The 23093-nt window shown below is 40.8% G+C and overlaps 1 protein-coding gene across 1 annotated transcript; it reads left to right on the top strand.

Moving 5' to 3' along the window:
* Positions 1 to 19262, top strand: LOC134656881 (apyrase-like). Its single transcript, XM_063512419.1, has 11 exons — positions 1 to 204; positions 603 to 822; positions 1486 to 1677; positions 2934 to 3064; positions 12892 to 13036; positions 13744 to 13870; positions 14572 to 14726; positions 15135 to 15225; positions 16332 to 16490; positions 17873 to 18039; positions 19137 to 19262. Exons 1-11 carry the CDS (start codon positions 104 to 106, stop codon positions 19260 to 19262), a joined length of 1614 nt encoding a protein of 537 aa, XP_063368489.1. The 5' UTR covers positions 1 to 103.
* Positions 19263 to 23093: the final 3831 nt, after the last annotated feature.

The raw sequence follows: 23093 nt of genomic DNA, 5'->3' as shown, positions 1-23093 counted from the left end.
ATCTGAATAAAATAAAGCACCAAACTAATCGTTTTATCTCCGATACGCGGCGTATTGAGGATTACCGGTAGTCGTGGCCCGTCGTCCGAGTGTTGACGTCGCGATGGCCAAGCTTGTGGTGTGGGTGTGTCTGCTCGTCGCCGTCGCGGCGCAGGACGACTTGTACGAACTTAATATTATACACTTCAACGATTTCCATGCACAGTAAGTCATTTTTTTCTTACGTTAAGCCGTTAAGCTAAATAAAAACTTGGAGGTACGTCTCCGTATTGACTCAGCCAGCATCTCCCGGTTTAGACGATAAAAAGATAAAAAGATTTGTACTTATTTAAATATATTCTTTATTCCGTGCGTCATTTCGTAGCGTTCATGAAAGCAACTAGGCGATGAAGTTTATTATATCCATGGATTCGTCTTTATAGCCAGGACATTGCTACATTTTATACGAGATTTTATAGTAAAAAAAAAACTAGTTCGCATAGAACAAACGTCTAGCTACTCCCACCATTTCTACTTCTCTTCAAAAATTTGCCGACCCCCGACTTATTCTATACCAACCTGTTTCCACCTCGGGACTGTTCTAATGGTGTGGTTAATTGTAGTTTCGAAGAAGTCAGTCCCTCGGGCACAGTATGCAGCCCCTCCGACACCTGCATCGGCGGCTACGCGCGACTTTACACCGCCATCCGCGAGGCGCGCGAGGCGGAGCCCGACTCGCTGGTGCTGAACGGCGGCGACACTTTCCAGGGCACCATCTGGTACAACTTCCTGCGGTGGAACGTCTCGCAGCACTTCATGAATCTGCTGCCGCATGACGCACACGTTTGTATCTTATTACCTTTAAATCGATCTGCATTTATTTTCATTTCAGACTGCAAAGGTCCATAAAATTGTTAGTAGGTATTACAAGTAGTTACATTTAGGACGAGTTAGTGCCTAGGTACATGCTAAACATACATTGATATTATATCGAGTCCGCACTCCCAAAACACTGCAACGCCAACATATCATGAAACGACAGTCATGTTGATGATCATACTTACTTCCAACGAACTACTTCAGTAGATTTTTATTTGCAAAGGGGCTCAATAAAAAATAATAACATCAAGCACATATCAGTCTCAAAAAACCTCAAACAAATTCATTTGACAACCTGATTATCGGGGTATATAAGTACCTAGGTAAACATGTGGTCTGATGATTGATTGATATATGATTTAAACCTATTCTATTAGGATAAATATTTTTATCACAACGTAAGTATATACACACGTCTTATTACGATAATCTTCCAGGGACAGAACGCGGAAAGTTATCAGGTTAATTATATGCACACCGAAACGGTAAATTGACATTTTTATAGGTATTTGGTCCCATTCTATGGGGTAAATTGTTTAGTATAATAATCTCTTCATCAGGTACAGAACAAAAATATCTTTATAACAGCGCCTTTTTCTGTAAATCTTTGAATGTTTGCCTCGCCAGGTGCTGGGCAACCACGAGTTCGACCACGGGCCCGAGGGCCTGGTTCCGTACTTGGAGCGCCTGAACGCGCCGATGCTCGGCGCCAACGTGAACACGACCTTCGAGCCGGAGTTGACGCCCTACTTGCGCAACCACATCGTGCTGGAGCGCCGGGGGCGCAGGATCGGCATCATTGGCGTGCTGCTCAGAGTGGTTGGTACCCACAGACAAGACATCCTCCAGACTGAGCATATTAGTAGCGCTACCCCCTCTGCCACAAATATACGGTAGTTTTACTCCATTTTCGAGTCAAAGTGTCTTTGTGTGACGTCCGTGTCTTTGAACGGACCAATCCCAGTATTTTTGGCAGCATCGGTTTCATGAAATAATTGCTCTAAACTCCATCTAGAGGATTCCTAGTCTATGTTGGTAGCTAGCTGGCGGCTTAGCCAACGTGACAATCGCTTGCGCGTCGCCATTGAATCGTTTTGTGTCTCTCTCTCTTCCATATTAGTGTGACAGTATAACAGTTGTGTTTCGTTAGCTAAGTATACCTAGCGTTAGCGATTGGCATGTTGTCTACGGGGCCTGTTGCCACCAAGCCTAGTCGGTAATAGTGGCAAGGTCACGACTCTGGAGGCCTTCAAAACCCCTATTTGAGTAATGTTCTTTATGTATTCTTGTTTATTGTTATCTATTTAAGGACATACCTATTTATATCGTCGCAAGTACCCATAGCACAAGCTATGGACATCCGGCTCGAAGGACCAATTGTCGGTCCCCGGCTCCCCGGAGCTTAGGTACTCGCGATATGATAAAACCAACGATGCGGGAAAAAACAAAAGTGCAAATCTATTCTGTAACATTTAGTGACAACAAAAAATACAAGTAAAATTAAAAAATTGAAGCCAAAGTAGATGGTGCTGTAGGTTTTCGTAGTTACAACAAGCAGTAACTAAATATTAGTTGTCAAGTTCAAACGTTTCAGATTCTAGTTATACCTAGGTATAAAAGGTATGGCGTAAAAAAAAGCGCTGGTGGCCTAGCGGTAAGAGCGTGCGACTTGCAATCCGGAGGTCGCGGGTTCGAACCCCGGCTCGTACCAATGAGTTTTTCGGAACTTATGTACGAAATATCATTTGATATTTACCAGTCGCTTTTCGGTGAAGGAAAACATCGTGAGGAAACCGGACTAATCCCAATATGGGCCTAGTTTACCCTCTGGGTTGGAAGGTCAGATGGCAGTCGCTTTCGTAAAAACTAGTGCCCACGCCAATAACTGGGATTAGTTGCCAAGCGGACCCCAGGCTCCCATGAGCCGTGGCAAAATGCCGGGACAACGCGAGGAAAATGATGATAAAATTGTTACAGCTTTATCTACTTTAGCTGTCAAAATTAAGGCACGATTTTACCTTAGACGTTAAAAAATAACTCTTTTGTACATAGTCAAACATAGTAAATGATTTCAGTTCTCAGCGCCAATCGGAGGCGTAATAATGGAAGACGAGGTGGAAGCCATCAACCGCGAGGCGGCCATTTTGGAGGAGCAGGGCGTCGACATCATCATAGTGCTGTCTCACTGTGGCTACGCTCCCGATCTGTAAGTGGGTTGGATAATGGGGGGGATTTATCGGTACGCCACAAAACAATGTTTTAACAACGCCCGAGGGGCTACCGCGAAAACCGAAATTCGCAAACTGCGGGGATCTTTCTCCTTTACTCCAATGAAGGCGTAATTAGAGTGAAAGAGAAAAATGCCCGCAATTTGCGAACTAGGCATGTGTCATTCACGAGTGAGTGATTTAAATGAACAGTATCATTTGACTGACCTCACTCACTCTTCAACTCAGTGCAGATTCAACTCGCTCATTTCGCTCGGTAACTCATCTATCTCAGTGTTCCTTGCTCGCTCTTTCCCACATGATTCGAATGAGCCGGCCGAGCGAGTGAGCTAGTGAGACGATGCGAATAGGTTTTGGAGCGGTTCGGAAGAATTCGGAGGGTGTCGGGAAAACATGGCGGATTCCCATCGCGTGATTCGCCATCTTGGTCGCACTTATTTCATCTGATTGATTGACATCTCTCTCTACTCACTCTTGAACAATTTATTTATATAGCTTACAGATCCACTGAGCGAAATGAACGAAATGAGTGATACATATCGCCGCGAGCGAAAGATATGAATCAATCTTTTCAACTCAGTGAAGCCACAGAATAAATAATAGTACTAAGTACAGAAGACTAACTCTCTAACAAAACGCGTCTGTTACGATCAGCACAGATATGGCCGTTAGGTGGCGACAGCGCCACGCGCGGCTTATGGCTTTCCCCCAAAATTGGGGCCGGAACGGATGTACTTTTAGCTACCTGTAGCAAAGCGACGAAATCGCGGAGTGAGCCACGCCTGGTGAAGCGTTTTGCGCATTTCTATTGCGAACTTCGATTTGCGCGGTTATAGCCCTGGTTCCAAGATCTGGCCCAAAAGCACACGAAGAGAGACAATCCTCAATGAAGAGACAAGTTGATGCAAATGAGATGATGAATCATTTATGATTAATGGGTATACTATCAGTGTATAGGTGAACCAGGATCTATTGAGGGTGCGCCATGTTGCGGAATTTCACTGGAACTAATTTTTTCATACTACACTGAATTGTCACCCTATACATGAGAATAACAGCGCCCTCTTGACAATTATCATATACTACTGGTCAGGCTATATATATAATATATAGGGGTGTTTGGCAGTCGAGTGTTCTGATCTTCTGATATACAAGCGTACATACGCCTCTCGTCTAAAGATTAATTTTATTTGTCTTTAATTATTTGTAGTTAAGTCATTAAGTATTTGTAGTTAATTATTTGTCTTCCTTTATGTACTTAATACGTATCACGTATTGGCCTACTCTGAAAGTGGTATATATAGTCACTACATAGTATAAACGTCGCTTCCCGCTGTCTGTCTGTCCATATGTATGCTCAGATCTTTAAAACTACGCAACGGATTTTGATGCGGTTTTTAGGGTTCCGTAGCCAAATGGCAAAAAACGGAACCCTTATAGATTCGTCATGTCTGTCTGTCTGTCTGTCCGTCTGTCCGTCTGTCTGTCCGTCCGTATGTCACAGCCACTTTTCTCCGAAACTATAAGAACTATACTGTTGAAACTTGGTAAGTAGATGTATTCTGTGAACCGCATTAAGATTTTCACACAAAAATAGAAAAAAAACAATACATTTTTGGGGTTCCCCATACTTTGAACTGAAACTCAAAAATTTTTTTTTCATCAAACCCATACGTGTGGGGTATCTATGGATAGGTCTTCAAAAATGATATTGAGGTTTCTAATATCATTTTTTTCTAAACTGAATAGTTTGCGCGAGAGACACTTCCAAAGTGGTAAAATGTGTGTCCCCCCCCCCGTAACTTCTAAAATAAGAGAATGATAAAACTAAAAAAATTATATGATGTACATTACCATGCAAACTTCCACCGAAAATTGGTTTGAACGAGATCTAGTAAGTAGTTTTTTTTTAATACGTCATAAATCGTAAACCCCAATTTACCTTTCATTCAATCAACTCAAATATAAAAACAAAAAAAACATTTAATTTCATAAACATAAACCTTATGCATAAACCGTGAACCATTCTTTTCTAATAATAAATCTGTAATAGGTGCCTAAGTAAATAATAATTATAATTCGCGCGGGGCGTGGCTTGATCGGTAGCGGGTGCGGAGCGCGCGGGGGGCAGGTTCCCGACTGCGCTTACCCGAGCGGGCAGACACGTGAGGGCAGACGTCGTTGAAACTCGTGCGCGCGGAGCTAATTTTTCGATACATTTGCGAATGCTAAATATTGTACGTTTACGATTTGATAGGTACTGTTTTCGTTGGATAAAATTAATTTCAATTACTTACATCGAAATTATTCTTTTAAACTCATTTACTGCCTAGAAATAGGTAAATACTTACTATAAAACGTCAACCTAATAAAAGTTTTGAGATTTTCTGTTCATTTCCTCACATCTAAATACATAATATACCTAATACCTACTTCCATAATACCTACTCGTATTAGAAAAAACTTAAGTGTTATTTTAAGTATGAATTCCTTGGATAATGATACTTTCTCCTATGTATTAAACCCAAATAACGTTCTGGAAGATGATGTCGTGCGAACATTTCATGAAAAATTGTCTCGTCATACATCTTTCCGTCCGCGGGAAGTGGGTCTGTTCGGATTCCCGGAACTCATTGAGCCTGTGCCGCCAAATGAGTCTCATCTCCAAATTATTTATGATGGCGATGTGGGTTCAATAGGACACTGGTCTTGTATTTATTATATCAATGGTATACTACGCGTATACGATAGTTATTATAATTGTTTAAAGCCAACTCAAAAAACATATATTAATGCATTGTTTCCATACCTAGCAGAATTTAATATTCAATTTCCTAGCGTGCAACGTCAACCCAATGCAATAGATTGCGGGCTTTATGCAATAGCTTTTGCCACTTCTTTAGCGCTTAAAATGAATCCCTCTCTACACAATTATGTACCAGAAATGATGAGGGCTCATTTGCGCTGTATGATTTTGAGCAACGATTTTTTGCCTTTTCCATCTACAGTTAGATCTGTTCCTGGACGTCCGCCCCTAAATCTTTTTGATAACACAGCTTTCAAATTAGAAACGCAAAATAATAAGAAAAATGAGAAGAAACAAAGACAGCGAAGTACGAAAAAAAATGCTGTAGCAATATGTAAAAATAATGAAAATGATGTTGCAGAGGAAAGAAGTAAAATAGTTAAACTGGATCTACAAGAGATTAAAGAAAAAAATGCGAACAGGAAAAGGATTTCAAGATCTAATAATGAGGTCGCCGAAAGAGAAAAACAGAGAAATAAAATGGCTATCAATTCTATAAGGAGTAATAAACGGAAGAAGCTAACGGAAAAGGAAAATAATAATTCTATTCGACGAAGCAAACGATTAAATCCTGAGTACAGGCTAGTTGAACAAGAGCGCAATACTCAAGCTCATAAAGTTGCTCGATTAAATCCTGAATATAGACAAGCTGAACGAGAGCGCGACACTGAGGCTCACCAAGTCGCACGACTCGACTCTGAATACTGGCAAGCTGAACGAGAGCGCGACACTGAGGCTCACCAAGTCGCACGACTCGACCCTGAATACAGGCAGGTGGAGCAAGAACGCAACACTGAGGCTCACCATGTCGCACGACTCGACCCTGAATACAGGCAGGTGGAGCAAGAACGCGACACTGAGGCTCACCAAGTCGCACGACTCGACCCTGAATACAGGCAGGTGGAGCAAGAACGCAACACTGAGGCTCACCAAGTCGCACGACTCGACCCTGAATACAGGCAGGTGGAGCAAGAACGCAACACTGAGGCTCACCATGTCGCACGACTCGACCCTGAATACAGGCAGGTGGAGCAAGAACGCAACACTGAGGCTCACCAAGTCGCACGACTAGACCCTGAATACAGGCAGGTGGAGCAAGAACGCGACACTGAGGCTCACCAAGTCGCACGACTCGACCCTGAATACAGGCAGGTGGAGCAAGAACGCAACACTGAGGCTCACCAAGTCGCACGACTAGACCCTGAATACAGGCAGGTGGAGCAAGAACGCGACACTGAGGCTCACCAAGTCGCACGACTCGACCCTGAATACAGGCAGGTGGAGCAAGAACGCGACACTGAGGCTCACCAAGTCGCACGACTCGACCCTGAATACAGGCAGGTGGAGCAAGAACGCGACACTCAGGCTCGGCGAAGTGTTCGAGAAAATGAAGAATACAGACAAATTGAACAAGCACGTGATACCTTAGCACGGCAGGAAATTCGATCAAATAATAAGGCATCCTGGGAAAATACTGCTACAAAATATTATAAAAACATCAAAGAAGGTTTTACTCATCCCTGTAGTTGTTGTGGAAGATTGTGGCATATAAATTCGATAAGAAAACTGTCAAAACAAGGCATTACTAATAAGTTTGGCGAAGAATTTGCTACAAACACATTCAAGTTACCAAACTTAGCCAGTGAAATATTTGGAGAATTTTGTAGTACCTGTGCAAAATATATCACTCAAGGCAATGTTCCACGATTAGCTATTGTGAATGGCTTAGTTTTTCCAGATATTCCTGAGGTACTAAAACAACTAACGCCGATGGAAGAGAGGCTGGTAAGCCCTCGTCATGTGTTTTTAAAAATTGTTCGAAAAGGTCAAGGCTTAGGTTTTCAACACGGACTTGTAGGAAACGTTATAAACGTGCCCGTACAAATCAACAATATCGTTAGCGCACTACCTCGATCAACAAATGATGATAATGTAATTACTGTGGAATTACGACGAAAATTATGCTATAGGCATGGGCGCAAAGAACAAATTCGACCTGAATACGTTCGTAGAGCCGCACAGTACTTGGTGAATTGTGACTTGTTTAAGGAAAATGCAATCAATTTAAATGAATCTTGGGATGTTGAAGAAGTTGACGATAATATAGAGTGTACGTGTGATGGAGGTGTTGCAGAAGCAGGAGAGGAGGAAGAAACAGTTAATCCAGGAGGTACCGAGACTCTATTAGATGACAATCAAGACGTAATAGTAATGGCTCCTGGCGAAGGTCACGTCCCTAAATCGTTACTATTTGATGAAAATTTAGAAGAATTGGCGTTTATTAAAGTTCATTGTGGGATTAAGCGTGACTTTAAAATTAAGTTGAGTCATGCAGAAGTAATAAAATCGGAAATATCTAGATGTGACCGTCGAGCTATACGACCAGACTACCTGTTTACTGCTCTAAAAAAACAACAGATGATTACAATAAAGAATAGCATATCCACCTGCCTACGAAAAAAAACCGTCAAAGGGGCACCTGTTCTGGCGTGTAATGTTTTGGATGCTAATTATATAGATAATTTAGTACAACATGACGACGGATATCGTGTTCTTCGGGGTGTAAGAAATTCTCCATCTCATTGGGAGGCAGAGAAAAAGAAAGTCTTGGGAATGATAAGGCAATTCGGAGTGCCTTCGTTCTTTGTGACTCTGTCTGCTGCGGAGGCCCAGTGGACTGAACTTCTGATAATACTGAAAGAAATTATCGATGGTGAAAAAATAACTGAATCCGATGCTGAAAGACTCACATATGAAACGAAGGCGCGCTTAATTCAGTCTGATCCGTTTATATGTGCTTCATATTTTGAAACCAAACTAAGAGAAATTCGCAAAACCTGGTCTTGTCCTGAAGGTCCTTTTGGTAAATACAGAATTAGCCATTTTTATTATAGAATTGAATTTCAGCACAGAGGTTCGCCCCATGCTCACATAATGTTATGGCTTGAAGAAGCACCGATTTTTGTACCAGGAAATTCGGATACTGTTCAAAATGTAGTTAAATTTGTAGATGAAATTGTATCCTGTGATAGTAACGAGATTACAGATGACCTTCTTCGCCTTCAGACACACAAACACACCCACACATGTAGACCTAAACTTGATAGACCATGTCGCTTCGATATTCCATTTTTTCCTATGGATTGTACCATAGTATTAGTGGAACTCCCAAAAGATGACGCTTGTTATAAAAGAGTCAAAGATTTAGCTAAGAATATACAATCAATCCTACAAAGTTTGCCAGAAGAAATAAAAACATTTGAAGAGTTTTTAGACGTTTGTAATGTTACATATGATGATTACATTTTAGCTATTAGAAGTACTTTGAAAAGGCCGAAAGTATTTTTGAAGCGATCTCCAAAAGATGTTTACATTAATTCATTTTCCAAGAAAATCTTAGAGTTACATCAGGCAAACATGGATGTTCAGTACATCTTAGATCCATTTGCTTGCGCAGTGTATATTGTAGATTATATAAATAAAGCTGATAAAGGAATGTCACGTTTGCTTCGAGATGCTGTAGAAGAGGCTAAGAAAGGAAAGAGCAGTGTAAAGGAGTCTCTACGTAGTATTTCAAATGTATTCCTGAACGCCAGTGAAATTTCTGCGCAGGAGGCGATATATTGTATATCAGGTCTTCCATTGTCACGAGCTAGTGAAGCAGAAATATATTTGAACACTAGTTTGCCCCAAGAAAGAGTACATATTTTAAAGAGTATGCAAGAAATTAGAAACATGGATGAAGATTCATCTGATATTTTCCAAAATAGTTTCATCGATTATTATGCTAAGCGACCTGTTGCTTTAGAAGACATTAGTTTAGCTTATTTTGCAGCCTATTTTGTTTATTCGAAACGTCGTCCACGTATATCAGTAACACAACCAAATAATAGTCCAGATAGTAACTGTTCTCAAAACCCATCAGATGAAATGATTGGTAACTGGTGGCCATTACAAGACAATCTAGGATTTATACGACGAAAAGCAAGACCAAGGATAATTCGTTTCAGACGTTTCAGTTTTTTAGACGATCCAGATAATTTTTATCGAGAGCAGCTTATGCTGTATATTCCATGGCGAAACGAAGAAGAAGAATTAACTAATCCAGACCTAAACATAAAGGACAAATTTATAGAAATGAAGGAAAAAATAAAATTTGAGAGCGAACAATTTAATAAATTAGGAGGACCAGAGCAATTCGAAACTTTATTGTTAGCTATAAGAAGTACAGAGCTTATTGAAGAAAGTGAAGAAGACGTTATCGGAAGGGGACTTAATGAAAATCCTTTTAATGACTTTGAATTTGAGACCCAGGTAGGAGACGTCGCTGAAGACATGATACCAGGTGGTAATCCAGGACCACAGTTATGTGGTGACAGTTGCAAATATATAGCTTTACCTGCACAATTAACTGAAGATGAGGTATTAACTTTAACCAGAAAACTTAATTCTGACCAAAGAGACATATTGTTTCACGTTACTGACAAAATATCTAATTCGTCTTCTCCTATTTATCTGTTTGTGAGCGGTGGAGCTGGAGTCGGCAAAAGTGTTTTAATAAGAGCTTTGTTTCAAACATTGACGCTTAGTTTTAATAGAGAACCTGGTTCTAACCCAGATGACTTAAAGATATTACTTACAGCTTTTACTGGAAAAGCTGCTTTTGGCATAGGTGGCCAAACTGTTCACAGTGCATTAGGTTTACCAATTTCACAAGCAGGAAGTATTTTACCAGAACTTTCACCAAGTGTTGCCAATACACTTGCAACAAAATTATCAAAATTGCGATTAATCATTACTGACGAAATTTCAATGCTTGGGTCTAGAACTTTTCACCAAATAAACCGCCGGTTGCAGCAAATTTTTCATACTTCTGTTTTATTTGCTGGAATATCAGTTATAGTTGTAGGTGACTTAAGACAATTACCACCAGTTGGTGATAATTGGGTGTTCCAACCTAATTCACGAAATCCTCTTGCCGAAATTTCGGGGACACCTATTTGGGATCTATTTCTACTTACTGAGTTAAACCAAATAATGCGACAGAGGGACGATGTTGCCTTTGCTACGGCTTTAAATAATTTAGCAAGTGGAACCATGACGAGTGACGACATAGAACTGTTTAGAAGTCGTTGTTTTAGACATTCTACGTTACCAGATGATGCTCGAGGCGCTGTCAATTTGTACGCTAGCAACCGAGAAGTAGACGACCATAACAGTAGAGTTCTGTCGACTATGGATAGTGAAGGTGCTTTGTCATTAGCAATCGATTCTGTCTCAGGAGAACCAAATGTCACTATGAAGGAGAAAGCCTTAGAAACTGTTTCTAGGTTGTCAACTCAACAAACATATGGACTTCCTAAAAGTTTAATATTGAAGGTAGGGGCAAAATATATGTTGACAATTAACATAGACACTGCTGATGGTCTAACTAACGGTTCTACTGGAGTATTAACAGCTATTGATTTTGCTATTAACAAAAAATCTGGTGAAAAACGGCCGTTGCGGATTTGGTTGAACTTCGATGAAGCTATTATTGGTAAAATTAAAAGAAATAACGCTGCTAGTTCACTAAGTCGATATAGAAATAGATTAAATAGATATTGGACTCCTTTAGAACCGGTCACATACACAATAAAAAGATATAAATCATCACATTTACAAGTTCGCAGAAGTCAATACCCATTAGTTCCAGCAGAAGCCATCACCATTCACAAAAGTCAGGGTACAACATTAGAACGAGTTGTTGTCCATTTAAAACCTACGATTCAAAGGTCTATGATATACGTCGCTTGTTCTCGTGCAACTACAGCGCAAGGTCTATTTATAGTGACTGAATCATTCAAAGCACCCCGCCATCCAACTAGTAAAGATGCTATTGTAAAAGAAATGGCAAAGTTACGTGAGAAACCAATAGTACCAATTTTTAAATTTCTTAGAGAGCGCCATAATTTCACACAGATTATGTACCATAATGTACAGTCTTTGAAAAAACACATACCGGATATAGCCAGTGACCCACAAATATTAGCATCAGACATATATTTTACATCAGAAACTTGGAGTTGCACTGAGGATACATTCTCTCTACCAGATTTCGTAGAAATCGTTAGAACCAATGGGCCTAAGACAGCGGCCTCTAATCCTGGTTTCGGAATCTCAGCGTGGGTCAAACAAGACTTAAAACACGTCACGTCTCCCAGAAATTACTTCCAGCAATCCAGTTCTTTTGGTCACGTTGAAGCAGTTTCATTTGAATATAATAATCATAGAATATTTGCATTATACAAATCGCCCAGATGTATAAACAAAACTTTCATGGAGTTCATAAACAAAAATGTTTTTTGCAACAACAATATGCCAACATTACTTTTTGGAGACTTCAACGAAGATTTTTTAAAAGACAATTGTATACTGTCATTCATGCAGAACGCTGGATACAGGACGTTATTACCACCTCGTCCAACTACGCGAGGAGGCACACAAATTGATAATATTTTTGGAAATATTTCTTGTCAAACTGGAATATATATTAGCTTGTTTAGCTATCACAAGCCTATATGGGCTCGCATATAGTTAGATTTAAATCCCATCATTTAGGTACCTGATTATAATGTTTACTTATCAATAACTTAATAAAATAAAAAAACTATGTATTATTAAAACATCGATCAAAGTTACAACGAATTACAAGAACTTTTATATTATGTTACTTGCTGCTGCGGAACCCTTCATGGGCGAGTCCGACTCGCACTTGGCCGCTTTTTATAGATAGAGTGATTCAAGAGGAAGGTTTATGTATAATTTGTTAACCCGTGCGAAGCCGGGGCGGGTCGCTAGTAGGTAGAGTCTGTGCGGAAAGAGAAGAGTTTCACCACTCTTCCCTTTCCGCACAGACTCTAAAATAAATAAATAAAATAAAAATACTTCTGTTTGTAAGACTATGCAACAGACATGTCGCCAATCCGAGGTAGAATATTGGAATATGGTTATTTGCAGGCGAATGGCGGCGGAGATTTCGTCCTCGGTGGACATCATAGTGGGCGCGCACTCGCACACGTTGCTTTACAGCGGGGACTCCCCAAACGGGGACTCGGTTGGCGGGGACTACCCCACACCGGTGGTGAGGAGTGATGGACATCGGGTAAGAAATAATAATATTCTCTTTCCGCATAGGCATGCGATCACAGATACTAGGTATCTGCACCCATAGACAAGACATCCTCTAGACTGAGCATAGGTAGTAGCGCTACCCTCTCTGCCACAAATATACGGTAGTTTTACTCCATCTTCGAGTCAAAGTGTCTTTGTGTGACGTCCGTGTTTTTGAACGGACCAATCACGGCACGGGACTTGCTCACCTCGTCCCCCGCACCACAGTATAATACGATGCTGCCAAAAATAATTTTTGGCAGCATCGGTTTCACGAAATAATTGCTCTAAACTCCGTCTAGAGGATTCCTAGTCTATGGTATCACCATTCCCGTATGAGTGCGGGAAAGTAAGTGGCGTGAAAATAAAAAAGTAGGTAAGTATTAAGTGTGCTCATGGTTGTAAACAGTCTGCTTTAACCTTTTGGACGCCAATGACCGATATATCCGCACCGTAGGTTCAACGTCAAAGACCGATTAATCGGTCACAGACCACAGAGCAACATAGACCTACGTGCATATGCATAAAGTTCAATTTCAGTTTTGACACTTCGGTGACGTGGCGTCAGCGTGACAGATTTTGTGTTTGACACGGCGTCGAAAAGGTTAAGTTTCCACATCCATGGGCATGCACACAACAAAATATAGAGCCTAATTTGACACGCGAATGCGGTCTTCACCAGACATTTTTTTCCCGTAGATCCTGGTAGTCCAAGCGTCGTGCTACACACGGTACCTGGGTAACATCAAGCTGTTTATCGATGATGCCGGTATAATCCAGGGTTGGGAGGGAGTGCCTATTTTCCTGGGGTCCTCTATCGTGCAAGGTACGAGACAAACTTCGCTTAAAGAAGTGAATTTTGAAACTTAGAATGTTTCTCTGATGCGTACTTTTTTACATGTGTGTAATTATTAATTAATCTGCAAAGAGCGTGGCACAAACTGGGGTTCGACGATCGTAAAATCCACGATGACGCTTGGTCGCTTTGCCCAGTGATACAAGGGACCGATCTGAATGATTTCATCCGAGGAAACACAAATTTCATCCACTAGAATTCAAGATGGCGGACCTTTTCCAACATGGCCGCTGCAAAATTAAAAAAAAATTGTAGCCACAAAACGGCTGCACCGATTTTAAAACACTCGCAAGTAAGCGAGCCAAGCGTCATCAGCTCGACACCTACCTGACTTACGGTCATAGTTGCCGGTCCCGTATTGGCTTCTACAGCCATGAAAAACGTTGTCACTCTGCCTGACACTGTTTGTATAGTCTGTAATAGACTGGCAGGCCTGTGATCATGATCGTCGCAGTTGAATGCACACCGCGATCCCGCGTCGCTCCGTTATAGGCGGAGTTGGCACTCGTTGGGTTTTTAGACGGTAGTAGGTCTCGCCCTTTAGTCCGTCATACCCGTCTTGCTCCCCTCGAGACGGGATGCATAAAAGCATTTTCCCAACGTAAAAAAAAAAAAAAAAAAGGCCTGTGATCATGATGTGACGTAATAATAACTCGGTGGAATGATTGCAGACCCTCAAATGTTGGCGGAGCTAGAGCCATGGCGCGCGCAAGTGGACACCGTGGGTAAGGAGGTGCTGGGTCGCGTGCTGACCCCCCTCAGCCGCTCCTGCTACTCGCGGGAGTGCAACATCGGCAGCTGGGCTTGTGACGGCTTCCTGCAGCAGGTGAGAGTAATGGTGCTTGCACAAGTTGCACACCTAGTAACTATAGAACTATTTAAGAAAATAGCCAAAAAATTACCTTCCCCCCCTCCCCCTTTATCTCCGAAACTACTGGGTCTAACATTTTGAAAAAATATACAAAATAGTTCTTTACCTATAGATGACAGGAAAACCTATTAGAAATGTGCAGTCAAGCGTGAGACGGACTTAATGTACCCTTGGAACGCGACTCCGACTCGCGCTTGGCCGGTTTTTTGCCTTATATTTTTAAAGGAGTGGCCAGACATAGCACTAGACAGAGATTAGATGGAGAAACTGGGGGGAGGCCTTTGCCCAGCAGTGGGACACTACAGGCTCCAAATAATAATAATTATTATTAAGCCTATTATAATTTGTATTAATTTATAACAGCTGATGGAGCGCGCTAAGGACGGGTCGTGGAACGAAGCGCACGTCTGCTTGATCAACGCCGGCGGCCTGCGCACGGCCATCGATCGCGGCGGTAAGTGGTACCCTCTATACTCAACAAAGTATAGTTGGTCAAACCAATTTGTCAGTCAGTAAGAGCCAGGAAAACTATACTCATCCTTTTCTTTTGGGTGCTAGTGTAAAACAAAGATAGTATGATTCTCTCTGTCTATGTTTGAAATGAGACAGTCCTTTGACAAACTATAGAAATAACGACGTGATTCATGTTGGATTCATGTGATCTCCACCAAGATGGCGGCGAACTATCAGGCGGTCTAGCATGAGTTGCGTTCTCGCGCGCGACACCATACTTGAAGTCGCGCCAGATGTATTGGAGTCGCGTGCGAGAACGCAACTCATGCTAGACCGCCAGTTCTCAATGCGCGAAGGACGCGAAGGGAAGAAGAAAGGAAGTGGAAGGAATGATGGATCCTCTACTTAGATCTAGCGAATGCGTCGCACGCCGCTCAGAAATAGCTCGTCATTTTGAAAAGTGATTACGGAAACTAAGTAGATTGAAAAGAAATTAATTGTCTCAATATAATAACTAGAACACTGTAAAACTGTTTGGTTTACTGAATAAAATATAAATTTTTTTTTTTATTATTATTTTAATATCAGTTTCAAAAGTTATTAAAATAGGGATGATGACACATGTTGAATTTTATAACAAAATCTAGTAAAATAGATAGCAAACGAGCAATTTATCACAATAATGTGGATATTAAAATAAAATATTGAAAAATTACAAAAATACAGGACCTGAAAGTTTCAAAATTTAAGTTTTTTTTAACTTCCAAAAACGATAAAAGTAAGGGTACCATTCGATTCCTTACATTTCATGCAATAAAATATTGTATAGCAACTATATACATAAACGCAATATTTCACCGACAAAAACGCAATTTTCTTGTTTTGTCCATACTACAAGATGGGCGATGACTTCACGGCCCTTGGCCGTTTTGTATAGGGCGTTTCGCGAGTCAAGTGCGACTGTCGGAGTTTAACTACAATTTCTGACTTTTGTGTTACTTTAATGCAATGGGACCCATATAGACATTTGATCCTAAAAACAAACCCGATCGATTGATACCATAAAAAAAAATTAGTCATGTAGCCTATTGTTTATCGTTTACATAGAGGTGACGACCGAGGGTCTCCTGATGGCGATGCCGTTCGAGAACTACGTGCAGGTGTACGACCTGAAGGGCGAGCACCTGCTGGAAGCGCTGGAGTTCTCCGTGGGCGTGTACATGGCGCCCGGGGACTTCTATAGCGGGCGCATGCTGCAAATCGGAGGTGAATCATAAAAAAAAAGCGGCCAAGTGCGAGTCGGACTCGCCCATGAAGGGTTCCGTATTTAGGCGATTTATGACGTATAAAAAAAAACTACTTACTAGATCTCGTTCAAACCAATTTTCGGTGGAAGTTTACATGGTAATGTACATCATATATTTTTTTTAGTTTTATCATTCTCTTATTTTAGAAGTTACAGGGGGGGGGGACACATTTTACCACTTTGGAAGTGTCTCTCGCGCAAACTATTCAGTTTAGAAAAAAATGATATTAGAAACCTCAATATCATTTTTGAAGACCTATCCCCCACACGTCTATATACCCCACACGTATGGGTTTGATAAAAAAAAAAAAATTTTGAGTTTCAGTTCGAAGTATGGGGAACCCCAAAGATTTATTGTTTTTTTTCTATTTTTGTGTGAAAATCTTAATGCGGTTCACAGAATACATCTACTTACCAAGTTTCAACAGTATAGTTCTTATAGTTTCGGAGAAAAGTGGCTGTGACATACGGACGGACAGACAGACGGACAGACGGACAGACAGACAGACATGACGAATCTATAAGGGTTCCGTTTTTTGCCATTTGGCTACGGAACCCTAATTACAAGTTAAATGTTAGAATATAATACCTATTATATTTCGTCAGGTGCAAGTCACAAGCAAGTCACTAATTACTATAAAATATTTAAACAAAAATCAACCTTCTTTTTTGTACTAATATGGTTCACTATGACTATGAACTTGTGGAGGTACTTAGTCTATTTTTTTATTCGGTAGACTAAAATGACATTTCATAGTATGAACATCATGTGTCATTTCATACTATGAAATGTCATTTTAGTCTACCGAATAAAAAAATAGACTTTAGTGACTTTTGCTTGTCACCTGACGATTTCTCGTTCATCTAAGTGAAACTAATTGAATTAGAAAAGTACCTCATATGTTCAAAGCTGGGCTCATGATCTGAGGTCAGAGTTTTTGTTGTTGACTTCGCGAATACCTATGGCTTCGGCATTTTGAGAATTTCCTAAAATTTGATGGAAAAAATTGTTGAAACTCTGTTGAGAAATGCGACCTGTAGAGGAGAATAGCCGCACAGCCGGACAAACAAATGCTGATGTTTCATATTATAACTATGTCGTTATATATCTGCACCGTAGGTTCAACGCCAAAGACCGATTAATCGGTCACAGACCACAGAGCAACATCGACCTTATACGTGCATATACATAAAGTTCAACTGCAGTTTTGACACTTCAATGATGTGGCGTCTGAGTGACAGCTTTTGTGTTTGACACGGCGTGGAAAAGGTTAATATCTCTGACGTCTAGCGCCGTAAAAACCACATCAAAGCCCTGACGCAACTGTTCTACCGTTTGCAGGCCTGCGCGTCGTATACAACGCATCGCAACCTATTAACTCGCGCGTACTGGCCGCCTCGGTGCGCTGCATCGAGTGCTCCGTGCCGCGGTACACGCCGCTCGACCCCAGCGCCACCTACCGTGTGGTCACACAGAACTACATCGGCGACGGCGGCGGCGGCTACACGGTAAGGCGACCCAGGGATGTTGCGGATGCCGATTTTATGACATCCGCGGATGCGGATTTTTAAAGGCTCGTGATGAAGGCGGATGTCAAGATCCATGGACATAAAAAACACTAAATATTACATTTTAGTAAAGTTTATTTCAAAAAACCGGCCAAGTGCGAGTCGGACTCGTGTTCCAAGGGTTCCGTACATTAAGTCCCACTCACGCTTGACTGCTCATTTCTAATAGGTTTTTTGGCTAATGACTACATTACCTAACAGTCTAGCACTTACGCCGACGGTAAGATGTTCCTGTACCGACCTGTTCCACATCCGCATCCGCATTAGACTCCGCATCGATATTATGCGGATGCGGATGTTGAAAATAATGCGGAGTTTCCGCGGTTGCGGATATTCGCAACATCCCTGAGGCGAACAACCCACGTAGCGGCGCAGCACCGCTGAGCCCGGGCCCGGGGAGACGATATGTAACAGGCTAACACACACCATCAAAAAAAAGTTAACCTTTTGAACGCCAAGAACACCTAAAGTCGTCGTCACTAGTCGTGCCCACAGCGCCAAGGACAACTGTAGGTGTTATAACGGACGCTGTCGAAACGTTTGCGCCCGGGACCTAGGCGTGTCAATGACGTTTTTGTTTATTTTTTAATTTAATTCAGGCAACACCTACCTACCACAATTTCCATTTACTGCCACCACCACGTACCATTTACCTTATAGATAGACTAACATACATACAATTTTATTGGCAAGGTGCGAAGTCGGTGGAGGGGGAAGTGGCGCTGATCGTCACAAACACAGGCAATCTTATGGAATGGCCGCCATTAGTACTAGCGGCAGCCGCTTGAACTAATTTTACTCCATAAGATTTAACGTAGAAAGTCTGCCAAAATGAGGGCAGCACCAGTCGTGCACCTAGCGAATAAACCTAAAAACTAAACACTATTTTGGCGACAGAACGGCGTGGCTCCCTTGAATCGTCTGCTATTGTCGGATTCGGCAGTTTGCCCCGGAACCTCCGAGACACGGCACCAAAACACAAATAAATAAACACATAAAGCGTTCAAAAGGTTAACGCTTTTATACCAAAATTTCAGATGCTGTCAGAAAACCGCGAGAACCTGGAAAACCTGCAGTTAGACTACGTGATGCTGCAGCAGTTCCTGCGGCACCAGAACGCCGTGCTGCAAGACCTGGACGGACGCATCGAGATAGTCTTTTAGAACCAACTTGAATGTCGTCAATATAGACTTCCTATAGTTCGTTTTTTTAGCATTAGAAATAAGGTAAACAATCTTGATGTGTCTTTTAATAGAAAAACACATTTTAAAAATAAGTTACGGCAAATATGTAACAATTATGAATCTAATACGATCATTTATATTCTTCTGCTTTCATAAGTAATAGTTACTGGTTTTTAAAAAGCGTTTTTCAATTAAAAGACATGGCAAGATCGCTTTCCTTCTTTCAAGTTCCTTCTAATGCTAAAAAAACGAACTATAGTATCTGATTTTATACGGAGTTGAGCAATTTTCGGCAAAAACAAATGTATACGTTTTTTTTGCCTAATTTTAAGCTTTTATAAGGCATGAACGAATATAATATTACCATCTTGAATTTTATATCAAAGTAGTAAGGTTCAATTTAGTATAATATGCGACACGTTTACCTGTTCGTTAAGTGGATAAAGTCAACATATATTTTACAGTCGAAATTAAAAGAATCACTGTACTATGTACAAAATCATGTCTTAGAGCTCTATTCTATATATTCTATATAATTCTATATATAAAACGCGACAACGGCCGCACTTACACGTTTGCGACCCTACAAAGCGTGTCTTTTATTTAATGATAAAAAAGTTATATCTGTTGAAAAACGGATACTATGTATTGTGATATAAAAAAACACATTCAATGAAACAAAACGAGTTTTATTTGTTCCACATCATTAATTGCAATCACTATGTTTAAATACAAAACTTATTTACATTTTTTCCAGCACTGCTACAGTAATGCAGCACATAAGTATTTGCTATTTTTATGAAATATTTTATATACATAGCATTATACTAATATTTTTATTTTTACAAAGTAAAAAAACAAGCCAGCAAATATATAAACAACCAAAAACTAGCCTATGTTATGTTATGGTTGACGAAATATAATTTGCGCCGATCTTTCGAACAACTTGTACGCCGAATCGGTGCAAATTATATTTTGTTAACTATCCTCGTGCCGCCCAATGTACATTAGGATGTACACTCAGTTTCGATAGAATGTCAACCTTAATTTATAACAAAGAAGGTAGCATTTCATGTATCTCGTAAAATTTTCGAGTAAATGAAATTCAACCCAATTGAAAATACAACAAGGTTCAAACTTCCTTGGCTATAATTTTGTATGGTGGGCGGCACGAGGATATAGTAACTATCATATAATATACTGGTCTGCAATATTACAACAAGCCAAATAAGACCTGTGTTTTAAATTCGCGTATCGATGTCAAAAAATGTATACTAAAGTACTTTATAATATTGAACACAATTTCATATCAAGTGGACCACTGCCCACAGACAATCCAACCTCTAGACATAGCATAGTCGCGCTACCCCCTCTGCCACACATACGGTAGCGTTACTCCATCTTCGAGTCAATCCCGTGCCGTGATTGGTCCGTGTCTTTGAACGGACCAATCACGGCACGGGATTCGCTCACCTCGTCCCCCCGCACCCCCGTATTTTTGGCAGCATCGGTTTCATGAAAGAATTGGCCTAAGCTCAGTCTAGAGGTTGGATTGTCAGTGCCACTGCCCTTCGCGTATTCGTCAATAACATTATGATTTAATAAACAAATGTATTATTACAATCAGTAAAATTGATTCAGTGTTCAATATTTAAAACAAAACTTAGCTAATATAATAATAATTCTGAGTTTATTATATGTAATAATAACAATAGTCAAATCTAGTTTCTTTTCATTGTCACTTTTTTGGGATACTTGGAACTATGAATATTACAAGCACCAAGTACATACGAATATCCTGTCATTTATGAGAGAGTATTTACTATTACAATGTTGGCTTGATTCCAAATAGCTCTTTATTTACCATCTATACATTTCATGGTTACATATTGTACTAAGATATCGGCGGCGGTCATACCCACCAAATATAAATTAATATTATATATTTACTGTTTTTTTAATACTGTGGAATCTTTAAATGAACACCTATATAGGAAAGAGGCAACTATGATTTACGGTATACGATATACGGTATGAAAGGCCGCTTTTGGTTAACGTCAGTGGACTACATGCAATTTAAGTAAGTTTTCCTATAATAACAATAACTTGTAGGAGTTTAGTAAATGGCATTCCTAGTCACACAGTTCGCGCACGTACTCCGAGGAATCATGGGATCTACTTGCTTGTTGTTTCTGCCCGTCGCACACAACGCGCACCTCGCTTCCACAACAAGAAATTCCTTAGACTTTGTGCGTGAACGATTAAACCAGAGCCCATACCATGCCACTCATTGCCAGTGTCAAAACTGACATAAACGCTTTCGAGAACGTAATTTACTTTCTATACATCTCGCTTGCCCTAATATGCGAGTACGAGCGATATGCATAAAAAGTAAATTACGTTCTCGATGGCGTTTATGTCAGTGTCAAACTGGTGGTAGTGGTACAGGAGTGCATAATTAAGTTAGTGTGAATTTGTAAAAGTTTATTTAGAAGGCGTGGGAACTCGCATGTGAGTTTCGTTACGTTGCGGTATTTTGATCTTTTGACATGACTGTATTCAGTATGGTTGGGTTATTTCATTTCATTCAGTACGGGAGGCACGCTTTCGGTATGAGCCACACGGCTAGGGTAATCTCTAGCCGATAGGAGCCCAAAAATGACCTATCTTTAGTTCTACTATACTTAACCGTTTCGGTGCGGATGGCACGACAGGCGTGTCATCAATGTTTTTAACGTGTGGCGTATGACACGATAGGCGTGCCATCATATTCTTTGACTTAACCTTTTAGACGCCAAAGACGGATTAATCGGTCACATGCCACAGAGCAACATAGACCTAACTGCATATGTAAAGTGTCATTCAATAGAACTTGCTAACTATGTAAACACACCGCCATACTAAAATTGACACTGAATGTCAATTTACTAGTAACTTTTGTTTACACAGTTAGCAAGTTCTATTGAATGACACTTTATAAAGTTCAATTTCAGTTTTGACACTTCGGAGACGTGGCGTCCGAGTGACAGATTTTGTGTTTGACACGGCGTCGAAAAGGTTAAGGCACGCCTGTCGTGTCATGAAATAATTGTTCGCCGCCACAGCCAAAACTTTTCGAAAATGGAACAAGCAACGAAACGGTTAAGTAGTCGAAAATATAACAAAACTCGTTTGGAACGCGTGAAACGAACGACTGTGATAATAACGAACGATTATTAATATTGTGATTATGTGTCTTTTCAAAAATATAAGTTTTAACACGAAAACCCGACTCACATAACGAAACTCGCATGGCAATTGTCGCCGCGTCCACCCTCGACTAAGAGCTGATTTAGACGGAGCGAGAATTCGCATGCGATTTTAGTTACATTGCGGACTGTTGGTTACGTCCAATTCAACCGACCGATCAAACCCCGCAATGTAATGAAACTCGCATGCGAGTTCTCATATCGTCTGCCTGAGCTTTAAGGGCTCATTTAGACGGCGCGCGAACTCGTATACGATTTTACTTACATTGCGGACTATTGAGGTTACATCAATTCAGCCGACCGATTAAATGACGCAATGTAATCAAACTCGCATGCGAGTTCTCGCATCGTCTATAGTTTGTAGCTTTCTAATAGACCCCGAAGGCTAATCCTATTGTCTATTGTTAAGAAAAACCGCTCGTGCCACGTGCCACAACCACCTGCATAAAAATCGGTACTTCGGTTACCGAGTGCCGGCGAGTCGAACGCTACAGAACCAGTCTAAAATGTGTCATCGAGATGCGTAACAAAGGCGCGTTATCGGAGAGCGCACCTACGCTGG

Source organism: Cydia amplana, chromosome 19 (genome assembly GCF_948474715.1).
Source record: "Cydia amplana chromosome 19, ilCydAmpl1.1, whole genome shotgun sequence".
Taxonomy (NCBI): domain Eukaryota; kingdom Metazoa; phylum Arthropoda; class Insecta; order Lepidoptera; family Tortricidae; genus Cydia; species Cydia amplana.
Note: the sequence above shows the minus strand (reverse complement) of the source record. Positions and strands in the feature narration are given on the sequence as shown.